Below are 12464 nucleotides of genomic sequence, written 5' to 3' on the forward strand. Positions count from 1 at the left end.
GAAATGATCCTGTTTTTATGTTGACAACATCTCTCATCCATTGTTCTTTCAATAACGGCCCTTTGAAGTTTTGACACCTTTGAGGTATGATTGGTGCATGGTGCATTTAGGGTCACCTGGTAAACATGATGTCATTTTTATTTTGGGCAGTAACCTTGGTTGAGATTGGTAAAACTGGTCACCTTATACAAAGATTATACATTAAATAGTTGTAATTTATCTAATAAGTGTATTTTCATTACAAAATCAATCAATCTGATGCTCGTATCCCCCCAAATTGGTGTAAAAAGTCCCCATTTCAACAACAGTCACTGTTTAGAAATTGAATGTAGCAGAACAACGACATCCAGCGGTCACTTGATATATTAAAACTCAAAGCAACGCGCACACTACCGGCTTACTCTTGGGTTAATTCACGCTGCTCAGAGCTAATAAATCACCCAATAAACCTTCTTTATGTCACAACTTTTCAAATCATTTATGCCTCAAAGCTCCATTGCAGTTATATTTTGACACAGCTTTCCACTTTCTATGGTAAACATGAACTCACATACGTCTCACATGGCGTCTCACATACATTTGCTGCAAGTTAATGTCTGACTGCAGGGTGGATGGCATTGCCACTGTAATCCATGTGCACATATTCTACTATTCCTATTTGGTTTTGATTTGAATTATACAGTAATACTGGTTTCACTTTCACTCCTGTTCAACCTGCTACCTCCCTGTATATATTTAAACGATACTTCAATAACATCCACTGTTTTTCCTCATAACTGTGCCCTCAGCAAGCACGTCACTTCCTCCCACAAATTGCGGTATGGTCTTGGAAGTGCGGCGCCATCTAGTGGTGACTTTAAGCCAGTGCGACATGCTTGTTTTTATGACGGTAATCTTTCCGGTGAAGCAATATTCATTAGCAGGGAAATAATCTAATAATAAAATGCGTGTGTTCTTTCATTAAGTGTCATTTTGTGCACAGTCCTATTCATTCAATTCCGTTGCAGAGCACACACGTTTGCAGAAATAACTCCATCATAAAATGATATGAATAAAGATTTATTTTTCTCATATGAACAGGTGGAATCATTTTTCATTTTATTTTACAATCTATGACAATCTCGCATTGTTTCTTTTATTTCTAGCATATTCCAGGAATGACATGGGAGGAGGAAAAGGGAGGGGAAAGGGTCTTATTTTTTATTGCTGAATGTTAAATGAAATACACTTCCAATGTCTGGAAAAGAATAGTCTGCTGCTTTTCTCTTTTTTTCTTTATTTTTTTTGTTCCTTTTTTAAAACCATGCACCCATCTAACCTTGACACGAGGACATGCAGAGGAGAGGAGTTTCAAGCCAAGAGGGGTCAGGTGGACTTTTTAAAATGGAAATAGAGGAGACTAGCAGGGAGTGCCTGGTAGGACCTCAACTTGGTGGCTTATTTTTTTTTTGGGGGGGGGGGGGGGGGTCTGCAAATGACATGTGACCAAAGACCATTCTCTATAACATGACCACACTGTGCATTTACCACATAGCAGTTAGAAGTGCAGAACAAATCTTTATCATCTATTTGTAATGATTAACAGTAATAAACATGAATTATCTTGGGGGGGGGGGTAGTTGGGGGGCGCTTTAATGGTTTGGATTCCTTGCAAAAGTATCAGACTGGATTCGACATGACTAAATCTGTCAATAAGACAAAGCGGCAGGTACACAGTACTATCGGAGGAGACATTATTTGGATGCTACTTTACGTTTACTGGAAGTGTGCACGGAAAAGTGAAAGCGCTCTAAACCGAGTGATTAAAAAAAACAATCAAATTTGTTAGATGGCTTTTTTTAAGAAGTAAAATAACTGGTGTAAATATGCATATGATCATCGTTTTCATTCGACACTACACACACACACACACACCACAGTCACCTCTTAGAAAATGACGTCATCAAACAGCAAAATAGAAAGTTTGCATATTTTTGCATTTTATGATCCCTTTCACAGCTACTCCACGTGTTTTTTTGTTTGTTTTTTTCCGTACTTGACTTTGTACTTGTATGTATGACATGTTAACATGAGAGGTGGAAATCCTGAGACACTGTGTGGCCTTTAACAGAGAGACCACAAAAAACCAGAACGGACACAGAAAAATGAGGTATGGGGAGTTGAGTGAAAACAGATGCGGTGTTTTGGTTTGGCCTACCACCTCCGATGGCAGGGGTCACCTTGTGCCAAGCGGCTCGGTGTTTGTGGGCCTCGTAAAAAAAGGCTCTCACATGAGGGAAGCCTGCAGAGAAGGCAAGGAGGTGGAGCAGAGGGGGCTTTATGGTGCAGGCTGGGAATAGATGAGGGGGGTGGGGGTGGGGGGGCTAGCTGTAAACACATCAAGCAATGACCTGCGTAACATAACACAACCTACCGCAGCTTCACCTGCGTCTGCTTGGAGGGAGGTCGGTGGGTGGAGGGGGTTCTGATAAAGCACTGGTTCTGTATATCTCTGCACCGGCACGCGCCACTGCATCAACAACCACATGCAAGCGGAGTGACATGCGCGCACACTCGCTCCACACACACAAAAAATCAGATGGCAAAACAAAAGAAAGAAAAAGGATCTACATTGTATTAATGAATCAGGCATTCTATTGGATCCCAAATGATCAACCCTACAGGTGAGTTACATTGATGTAAACATACACTTTGTGATGAAAGTGGTTTATATTGCGTGATAATGGAAGTGGGCTCCTCAAAGGATGCAACTCGGAAAGAAAGGAAAAGATCAACCAGATAGGGGAAAAAAAAACCAACACAAATTAATGTGTATAAAAAAATGAGGCGTCCGTATAAGAAAGGCTACAAAAACCTCCATTGGCCCTCTGGCATCTGCAAACAGCAAAAGGCACCACAATATTACTTTTTTTTTTTTTTAAACGTGAAAAAACCGGCACATCTTTTTATGCTGTAAATCAAAATGTACATATAAATAGAGTTTTCCCTATAAAAAAGTCTTTGCTGTTAACTAGTAGACAACTTTTGCTAAAATGAAAATAAATATTTCATTTGTTTAGAATATCTGTCAGTTATATAAAATAAAAATATTTCTTATAGATGCAGGTCTATACTATATTGATTTTTTTTGTTGGTTCATGGTCACTCTCTAATGGGGTGTAGTGTCCGGTTTGGAGCGGGAGTGTGTGAGTCTTGTTTGCATGTTGCCATGCCCACTGTGCCGCCCCGACGAGTGAGGAGTCCGACTGTCCACCGGCCTGTAGATGGTGGAGGGCTCAGCGTTCATGTTCTGCATACTGAGGAAGGGCGTGCTCTCGCCGTCCTCCTCAGACTCACTTCCTGTTAGGCAGCTCCGGGAGCCGTATTCCCGAGAGGCCTCGTATCCGCGGGGGGCCACGTGGCCGTTCAGTCTGGATCTCCTCCAGCGCCGGCTATCGGGTGCGCTGGACCCGCTTCTCTTTGGTTGCTCCCTGGAGGAGAGATACTCCTGGGTGGTCTCATAGTCTTCGTCGTCCGCCAGCCTGTAGGGGCTGGAGGTCAGGCTGCCTCTGCTGTCGTTGAGATAGGAGCGCCGCTGCTGCCGGTAGGCCTCCTGGCACTGGGCGTCGTGGAGGGGCACTTGGTAGCGGCGCAGCAGTGGCTGGTCGTCTTCCAGAGGGTAGGGGTTGTGGACAGCTGGAGGGAGGGACATGGCATGGCTGGCATTGGGCGAAGTGATCTGGAAGGTAGGCACCTGCGGGGGCAATGAATAATGGAAATCCACTGGCGAGAGGCGCGCTGGTGTCGTTAGGGCTGACACATATCTGCAGGACGGAAAAACAGGGGAAGAAATTGTTAAAGATATTCCAAAAACATGCTAGCTTAATTGGTGAATTAACAAATTGTCCATAGGTATGAATGTGAGTGTGAATGGTTGTTTGTCTATATGTGCCCTGTGATTGGCTGGCGACCGGTCCAGAGTGTACCCCGCCTCTCGTCCGAAAACAGCATAGTGCAGAGGTAGGGAACCTATGGCTCGGGAGCCAGGTAGGGCTCTTTTGATGACTGTATCTGGCTCTCAAGCATTTCTTACCACAATAAAAATTTATTTTTGCTAACATTTTAAAGTAAACCATCACAGAAATGACTGTTAAAATAATATTCAAAATCAACAACTTTCTTATGCATTTTAATTCGTCCATCTATATTCTGCTGCAATACGGCCAAGCATATCTATCTTTCCTGGTGATATTTTCCAGGTCAAACACCAAAACTTGATTATTACTGGGTAATGCTGTAGTCTACCTCGGTCATTGAGATGTCAAAAAAACATGTAAATGTAAACTTTCCTCCTTTAGTCAAATAGCTAAAGCTGCAGAACCAAGCCTTCTGACGAAGATGGCCAAAAGAATGAAATACGTCTACGGAGTACGGTGCAAAACTATGCAGCAGCAGAAGTTGTATTAATGGCAACAAGTATTTGATTTATTATTAGACACTGCGCTGCTCACGAAAGTGTGCTGGCCACACCCCATTGGCGTGGGGTAGTGTGCCTGGTCTACGTAATTAGAGCCCATTATCTAAAACTGTTGGTCTTACATAAAAATGCACACATTTTATTGCATTCAATGTTTTAAAAAAATGTATATGGCTCTCACAGATACACATTTTAAAATATCGGGCCTTCATGGCTCTCTTCGCCAAAAAGGTTCCCGACCCCTGGCATAGTGGAACGGAATCTGACCAACGTAATCATGAACATCTTACCTAGCGCTTTTATTGACAGCTCCGCTACTAAATAGCCAGCTGTCCAGTTGTTGTGTGCTGCAGTGAAATGTGTCCAAGCGGAAACGACGGATATGCTGAACTAATGTTCTGCACCACAGAGCCACGGTTGTCAAAATTGTCCCCCAGCCGTGAGGGTGGCCAGAGAGTGACCAAGGGTGGCCATGGCCACCCCGTAACTCTGCCACTGCACACTTGATGAAAGCAGTAGAAAGTCCTCACCAACATTCCACCATTTAGACAATCATTTAGTGACTTTTCACTGTGTTCCCGTTAATGATATACATTCAAATGACTGAAGTATCAAAAGTATCAATAATTATTAATTAATTTAAAGCATAAAGTGTTGACATTTCAGTATCGAGTGCCCGAGTCTGGCATGGATTCCTCGTGTAAGTAACCATGAACAGATGATTCTCTGTTGATGATGTTGCTTAATTGAAAACTCTTTCAGTTGTATACCGCAGATGTGATCCAGCTGTGTGAACACCACCTTCCTCTGGTGTTCCCCAGGGGTCTATTAAAGGTCCGTTTTTGTGTTTTTAAATTAAGTATTTTTATATATTTGTAGGTGATGCTGATGGGATGCAGATGACAAAAACAGCAATTATGGTGGTTAATATTAAAACACAGTACTATGTAAATACATTCCAAATGTGGCCAAGAATGTCATCTTAACATTAATCTGTGAGTAGTAAAAACACACAAAAAACGATGTCCTAAGGCAGAGGAGGTATTTCAGATGATATTCGGCACCTGGCAATAACCCTTTTAAACACTAAAATCAAACCTTTGACACAACCTTATTGGAATAAGATAAGACTTTTGTTCAATGTTGCCCATCATCCATAAAGACCCCACAGGTCTTTCTTTCTGTGCATTCTGAAGAGAGGAAAACAGATAAAAAACACGTACCATGTCGGAGCTAACAATGACACACTCAAATAGTGGGGCGGGCCCCCCCCCGCAGGGCACATAGAACTGCCTGGGGGTTTGCGAGAGGCTTTCATTTGAATTCAGACCTATGGTCTTAAAATTCAGCAGCGTAGTGAAGCTGTAGCATGTAGCATGTAGCATGTAGCACACATTTATTGTACTCACCATGCAATTTGACTCGACAGCAACATTATTATTGTAGCAGTTAAGACAAAGAACTATTTTCCTGGTGCAGTGACACAGTGCCACACGCAACTACTGAGACCTAACAGGTCCACTCCTAAACAATACGATAGGACACCAATTTGTACTGACTAGGAAACAAGAAGAAGCATATGAACAACTATGAATAAAAAATTAGCCCACATTACATGTTTTGTTTATACGCTGTGTTGTGATATCATTTCTGTAGGCTGTCCTGTTGTCATACATATACTGTATACGACTGAAGTAAGAGCACAAAGGTAGAAAATGCAAGACTTAGCTTGTCAGCTTGGCACTTGTTCATTTGATTTGGATGCTATGCATGCACGTGAGATGTGAGATGTGTGAGATGTTTGGGATCAAGCCAGTCAACAAGGTAAACTCACAATACTCAAGAACAGTAACAGAAAATGACACAGAAATAGCTGGTGATGTTCATTCATTCATTTTTTACCGCTTATCCTCATAAGGATCACGTGGGGGTGCTGGAGCCTATCCCAGCTGTCTTCGGGTGAGAGGCGGGGTCCACTCTGGACTGGTGGCCAGCCAATCACAGGGCACATATAGACAAACAACCATTCACACTCACATTCATACCTATGGACAATTTGGAGTGGCCAATTAACCTAGCATGTTTTTGGAATGTGGGAGGAAACCGGAGTACCCGGAGAAAACCCACGCATGCACGGGGAGAACAAGCAAACTCCTCATCATGGACAATGATGGAATTGAACTCGAGTCTCTTAAAAAATGTTATATTACTGGAAAAAAATAGCGTAATCGTACACAAAAAAGTTGCTAATACTCGCCTATGACTCAGGTAGCTTGTTTTATCTTTACACAGATCAAATTTTTATTGCATTTAATTTATTTTATGTAGCACCCAAATTAGCATGACAAACTGCAGAGGGCTTCCAAGAGCCTAAGTCCCACCTGTCGCTGTGTGGAGAGTCTCCCAGGGAGTCAAAGGAGTCCCCATATTGGAGTGGCGGCCGATGGGAGTCATTGTAAGCACAGTGTGCGGCCCGCCGGGCCCGTGCCTCCATGCAGGCGGGGCTGCTGCATTTACTGGTCCCCACTGATGATGACATCATCCCCGGCGAATCAGAGAGGACGCTATCCGAATGTTCCAGGCTCCACGTCCGCTCCTCGGGTCTGGGACAATGCACAATAATACACAAAAATAATAATAATAATGTTTATTTTCTCTCCTCTATAAATTATACACACTTGACACAATCTTACCTGTGAGTTGATGAATGGGCTCGCGTGGAAGAATTGTGAGATCTGGAAGAGGTGTGGCTGGCAGGGAAGGATCCTTCCGTCGCAGGCCGTATGACTCGTTCAGTGGCTGGTACATTCTTTGATAAGTACTAAGTCAAGATACATACAGTACAGTACACTTTCATTCGGCTGCATTATGCAGTTTGCATATAATCCTATAAGATTAAAATGTGTACATGTTAGAAGGGTGTCTACTGTAATACAGTTGGGGCCTCTTTTTAAAGTGTGACCGCTAAATAACCCTCCATGGGGCTAAAAATGTTTGCAAGTGAGAACGTTGATAAAGAATCTGAAATACGTATAATGTTGAATTCAATCTCGGTATTTGTCATTTATGTATTTGTATATTTTTGGTGTCTGGAACTGGTTAATTGGATTTACAATGTTTCCTGTGGGAAAAATTGTCTTAGTTTTTGTATGTTTGGTTTTTCATGTGACTTTTTGGAACTGATTAATAACAAAAACAGAGTTTCCTGCAATACCAATTGTGTCACCGCCACAAAAGCCAGTTAATTACAATAATAAGAGGAGAGAATGTTTTGCTTTAAGTTAATATACCCTGGCTTTTGTATCTTTAAATGACAAATCGCATAACCAAAAGTTTATATCTTTTTTAAACTCACATCTACCATGGGGATTTCCTCTGGTCCTGGTCCTGGGTGATTGGGTCCATTAGCTAGGTTCCGATTGGGGTGCTCTGGACACATGTTCTGTCGCAGATGATTGTGCATCTTCTTTCTTTGTTTCCTGTTACGAAAGTCATTGGTGGCTGTTTTGTTTTGCTTTTGTGTGTTTGTTATGCATCCATGAAGAGAACTTACTTGGTTTTACAGTAGGCCACCATACACACGATGCCCACCAACAACAAAGCCACACAAATACCCGTGATTGTCAAGACTCTCTTCTGGTAGAGTTCTTCTGCCTCTGATCATGCCGCACACACACACACACGCACACGCACAATGACAGAGGAAAGAGAAGACAGTGAGTCGGTCTCTTCATTCCATTCCACTAAATATCTACAGTACATCTCCTCAGTGAAGTATACTTCTTCTTACCTTCCCTGACCATATTATACATGTGTTACATCATCATAAATACCACATTTAAACCAGGAAGCTTTTCCAGAAAAGAGTTTGCATGAGTTTTGACCTCCAATGAACATCATCATTCTGGGCAATAAATGATTTTGAAATAATAATATTTTGGGGGGCAACATCGGTGAGCCTGTTCTCACAAAATTTCACAAAAAATTGTATTTTAAATAATGTGTGTCCCAAAAATGTATACAAAGTAACTCATGGATATTTCTATTTAGTATTAAACCTTCTCAGAATTAAAAATTAAAAAATAATAACTAAATTGCTTCTGGAAGTCAGAATAGTGATTTGTGCTCAATAAAAATAAATAGTATATAATATTTCTAAAATATTCTGATGTAAGTAAAATTGTGTATAATTATACAGTAGGATTAAAAGGAAATATGAATAAAAATACATAAACACGGGGTATCCACAGGGTTCTTCATGTCATTATAGTCTTAAAAAGTTGAATTGAATTTGTTGAAACCTGCAGACAACCTGAAATAATAACGAGAAAATATATACGGGTATATTTATTTAAAGTATATACATTGAGACACTTTGTGTTACAAAATGTACATTTTGGTGGGGATGACTGGAAAATAGTAACAGTAATGCAAGCTTAAAATGCCTGGATATCATGAAAAATACTTTTTCAATCCCACGTTTATTGCAGTTAATTAGTTCCACACTTGGAACCACACAATCATTAATGTCTGTAAAGTAAGATTCCCTATTTATAAAAACATATTTTTATAGCTAGTGCATAGCAAACCTGTTTACAACCTTCTAAATCTGTTTTTTCAACATTATTAGAGCCCTATAGATATGATCTAACACCCCTATAGTCACTTTTAAACTCACATTACCCAATAAGTAGGCATAATCACAGTAAATAAGCCATTTAAGACTTGTACTTGTGTGTAGTGCTATAAATGTGTTCCGGTGCTAGGAAAACAGTTGAATTGATTTCAGGTAGTCACAGTTGAGTTTTAGCAGTTGAATTTTAATGGCCTGCATTTTTATCTACTTTTATCTACTACTTCTATCTACTTTCACTGTAGTACTTTCCAATCTTGCGTAGATTTCAGTGTTTGCAGTGCACTGTGATACCGGAATGGATGTTGAGACATTCTATCACAGCATACACTAGATGGTCTTATTAGAAGACTACAGTAGTTCCGTTAAAACATAATATAATGCAATCCCCTACTAAATTCTTGTGAGAACACACTGTAGCCCCAAGTCACTGAAACACTTTTCTGGAAAAGCTGGAAGAGAATTAGAGCTGTCAAAAGCAGGATGGAAATAGTGGCAAACAGAAGGGAATCATGAACGTAGGATCTAAATATAGCTATGCATGCTCTTATCAGCATCCACTCACTTGAAAAATAAATCAATCAGTGCAGACGTCTTATACCTCATAGGCACATTTCAGCTGTACTAATGACGGGGTGAGGCAAGACACGGGTTCTAAATCTTGCGAGTAACGAAAAAGGATGGCATATGCAAAGCGAAAGCAGAGAGTTGAAAGGCATCTGGCAGCCACAAACATGATATATCATGCTTGTTAAAGATGGAATGAGGAAATGAAAAAGTGGAAAATACGCTACTGTGAGTCAAACAGTGGAGTCAATGCACATGTATGAGAGGTGCAGCTGATGGCATCCATGTTAATCATATTTGATGGATAGCAGGGTTTTTACATTCTTTCAAGTTACAGTATGGCTGACCACTGATTGGTTAATGGAGGGGACGGTATGATTCACAGGTCACGCCACAGATGGAACGGATGCAGGTCAGTCAGTTTTTTTGTTTGTTTGTTTGTTTTTTTTTAGTATATCTATGCAGGACGGAGAATCAAAATGTGTTGTTCCATACCCATAAATTCAATCCCAAGATGATCTGCCATTGCAGAAAGTTGAAGAACAAAAGAGAAACAAAAGAGCAGATTATGAAAAGAGGCACCTCCTGACATATACGTACGTAGTGGGACAAAGTCAACACACATTTGAATTAGTAACAGTCAGACAACAATGCTAGTGACATCTAAAGACAGGACATTGCCACTGCATCATGCAACACACACAAACACAAACACACACACATAGGCTACCATATTTAGATTGAGTGTTCTTCTTTCTATCTACTACTGAACGTGACAACACAGTCAACACCAGTTATTAAAGAAGTGCCAAAAAAATCAGAACCGGGTACACATGTGATGATAACCATAGAACTGACACAAACGCGACATAGGATATGGTGCGTAAATGCTCCAATTAACATCTCAATTCAATAAACAGTTGATTATACGATGGTCATGGGGTGCGTGGTCTGCAAAACAGAAGGGTTTCAATTTAGTGCCTGCTCAAAAAAACATTGGCATTAACAGTTATGGTGATGGACAACCGCCACACAATTTGAAGCATCATTTCTAGCACTGCAGGCTCTTTAAATGTTGATTGTGCTCTCTATTACGTATCTTGAGTTATTTAGATATTATAGCTTTTTTGATGGTGACAGCCTGAGCACGGACCAAATTAATTCACTTTATATCAATTCATTTGCAACGGGAACAACAAACACGCATTTAGTTTACCTGCTACCTTGCTAAAAAAAAAAAAAATCAGTTTCCGAGCACACCCATCCCATGAAGAGGCAGGTCAAAACAAGCGAATGTTCAAGTCTGTTGTTACATCAGAGGGCGGCACCAATCAGCTGGGTTCATATCTCCGGTCCCCAAGCCAGTCCCATCTTTTCCTACGACACGCTCTCGTTAGTCCGAAAGGATCAAAAGCCATTCTCGCGGGGATGGGAGGTGCCCCTGCAGGAAGCAGGTCTTAAAGTACGGAATGGATATGCGTGTGCACATGTGCTTGTGTGTGCCTGTTGGCTGCATGCTCGCCGGGAGAAGTAGTGATTTATTGTCATAATTCAGAGTGGAAAATGTGAAATATCAACAGTGTTTTAAAGTTCACTTGGTAGGCTAATCGCTGCATCGATCATGTTTGAATGGGACTTTGCCGGGCTGGATTTTTACTGTGGATCAGCATGTTTGAAGAACCCCAGGTTAATAGTCATATAGTCAATGCACTGATTAAAAGAGTGGATTTTTTCTGCATAAAAGTGAGATAGCCATGCATATTTGCTGCTGAAAGATCATACTAACGCTTGATGCTTAATTAAACATGATGTTTTTCATCATTCCCAAGTTCCAAGTTGTTACCGTGTGTGTGTGTGTGTGTGTGTGCTCATGCAGCTGGATGAGAACCAGAAATAAATTCTGTCCTTGATGCCGTCGCACAGCTGCAGCAAAGTTAAATTGAATGCAGAGAGCGCCGTGTTCTCCCACACACCACGTTTTCCTCTGCCAAAAAAAACTAGAATGTTAAGCAGAGTGCATTACTATTTAAAATAAGATGAGAATGAACAAAGGACCAAGGACGGCTATCATACGGCAAACAATGGATGTGTGTGGACACTACAGAAATGGTCAGTTTTATGTCAAATGGTCAATTTGGAAAGTTGAATTGAAGCCACATGGACATGTGAGGACAGGACACGGACTCAACGTATGGTAATCTCAGACAGAAATAAAAAAAGACATAATTGTTCCTGACTGTGCACTAGTTATTAATAAAGGCTTAACTAGTTTAACTTGACTGAATGATGCGCAGGAAGACTGCAATAATAAGTCATGCTTTCAGAACACGTGACTTGGCTCTCATGCTGCATTCGAGGCTGCTCAGAAGTTGGAAATATCTTCTTTCTACATGACTCATGTAAAAAATATAATGGCAGTATATTACATAAGACAATGACTGTCTTTGTTACTGTATTACTGTTTAATTATTGCTAAGAAAACATGTTCAAAGAAGTATGGAAACAATGATATTGGCACAGAAATGAGATATTGGTTCATATTAGTATGTTGAGATGATATCGTCTTTCTCCACGCGTAAGCAAGATCGCTAGCTCAGACGTCCGCCATCTGGAATGATGTCCAAGTTTGGCCTTTGCATTGTAAATATGTCATTTATGTCATATTTAGGACATCAATAAGTGTCAGTTTATAATTTCACTCATTGTATTAGTCCAGAGTTTCATACTTTACTTTGCACTTTTGCTTTGATTTTTTCACATGAATTTGCATGACGTCCCCTATCAGTATTGTAGTCCATAAACAATGAC

The 12464-nt window shown here is 40.7% G+C and overlaps 1 protein-coding gene across 5 annotated transcripts in view; it reads right to left on the reverse strand.

The window, feature by feature from the left end:
* Positions 1-1043: 1043 nt before the first annotated feature.
* Positions 1044-12464, reverse strand: part of nrg2a (neuregulin 2a) — a 105798-nt gene continuing 94377 nt past the window's right edge. For 3 of the 5 annotated variants that reach the window (XM_078787875.1, XM_078787873.1, XM_078787877.1), the window contains exons 6-11: positions 10152-10175; positions 8010-8112; positions 7812-7935; positions 7150-7277; positions 6838-7059; positions 1044-3803 (exon numbers count right to left, since the gene is read on the reverse strand). In XM_078787875.1, coding sequence (XP_078644001.1) covers positions 3149-3803; positions 6838-7059; positions 7150-7277; positions 7812-7935; positions 8010-8112; positions 10152-10175 — 1256 coding nt within the window. In that variant the 3' untranslated portion in view covers positions 1044-3148. The remainder of the gene's footprint in view (positions 3804-6837; positions 7060-7149; positions 7278-7811; positions 7936-8009; positions 8113-10151; positions 10176-12464) is intronic. The other 2 variants (XM_078787874.1, XM_078787876.1) reach the window with 1 other exon arrangement.

The sequence above is a fragment of the Doryrhamphus excisus genome, linkage group LG21 (assembly GCF_037039965.1).
Source record: "Doryrhamphus excisus strain RoL-2023G ecotype Guam linkage group LG21, RoL_Dexc_Guam_v1.1, whole genome shotgun sequence".
In the NCBI taxonomy this organism is placed as follows: Eukaryota; Metazoa; Chordata; class Actinopteri; order Syngnathiformes; family Syngnathidae; genus Doryrhamphus; species Doryrhamphus excisus.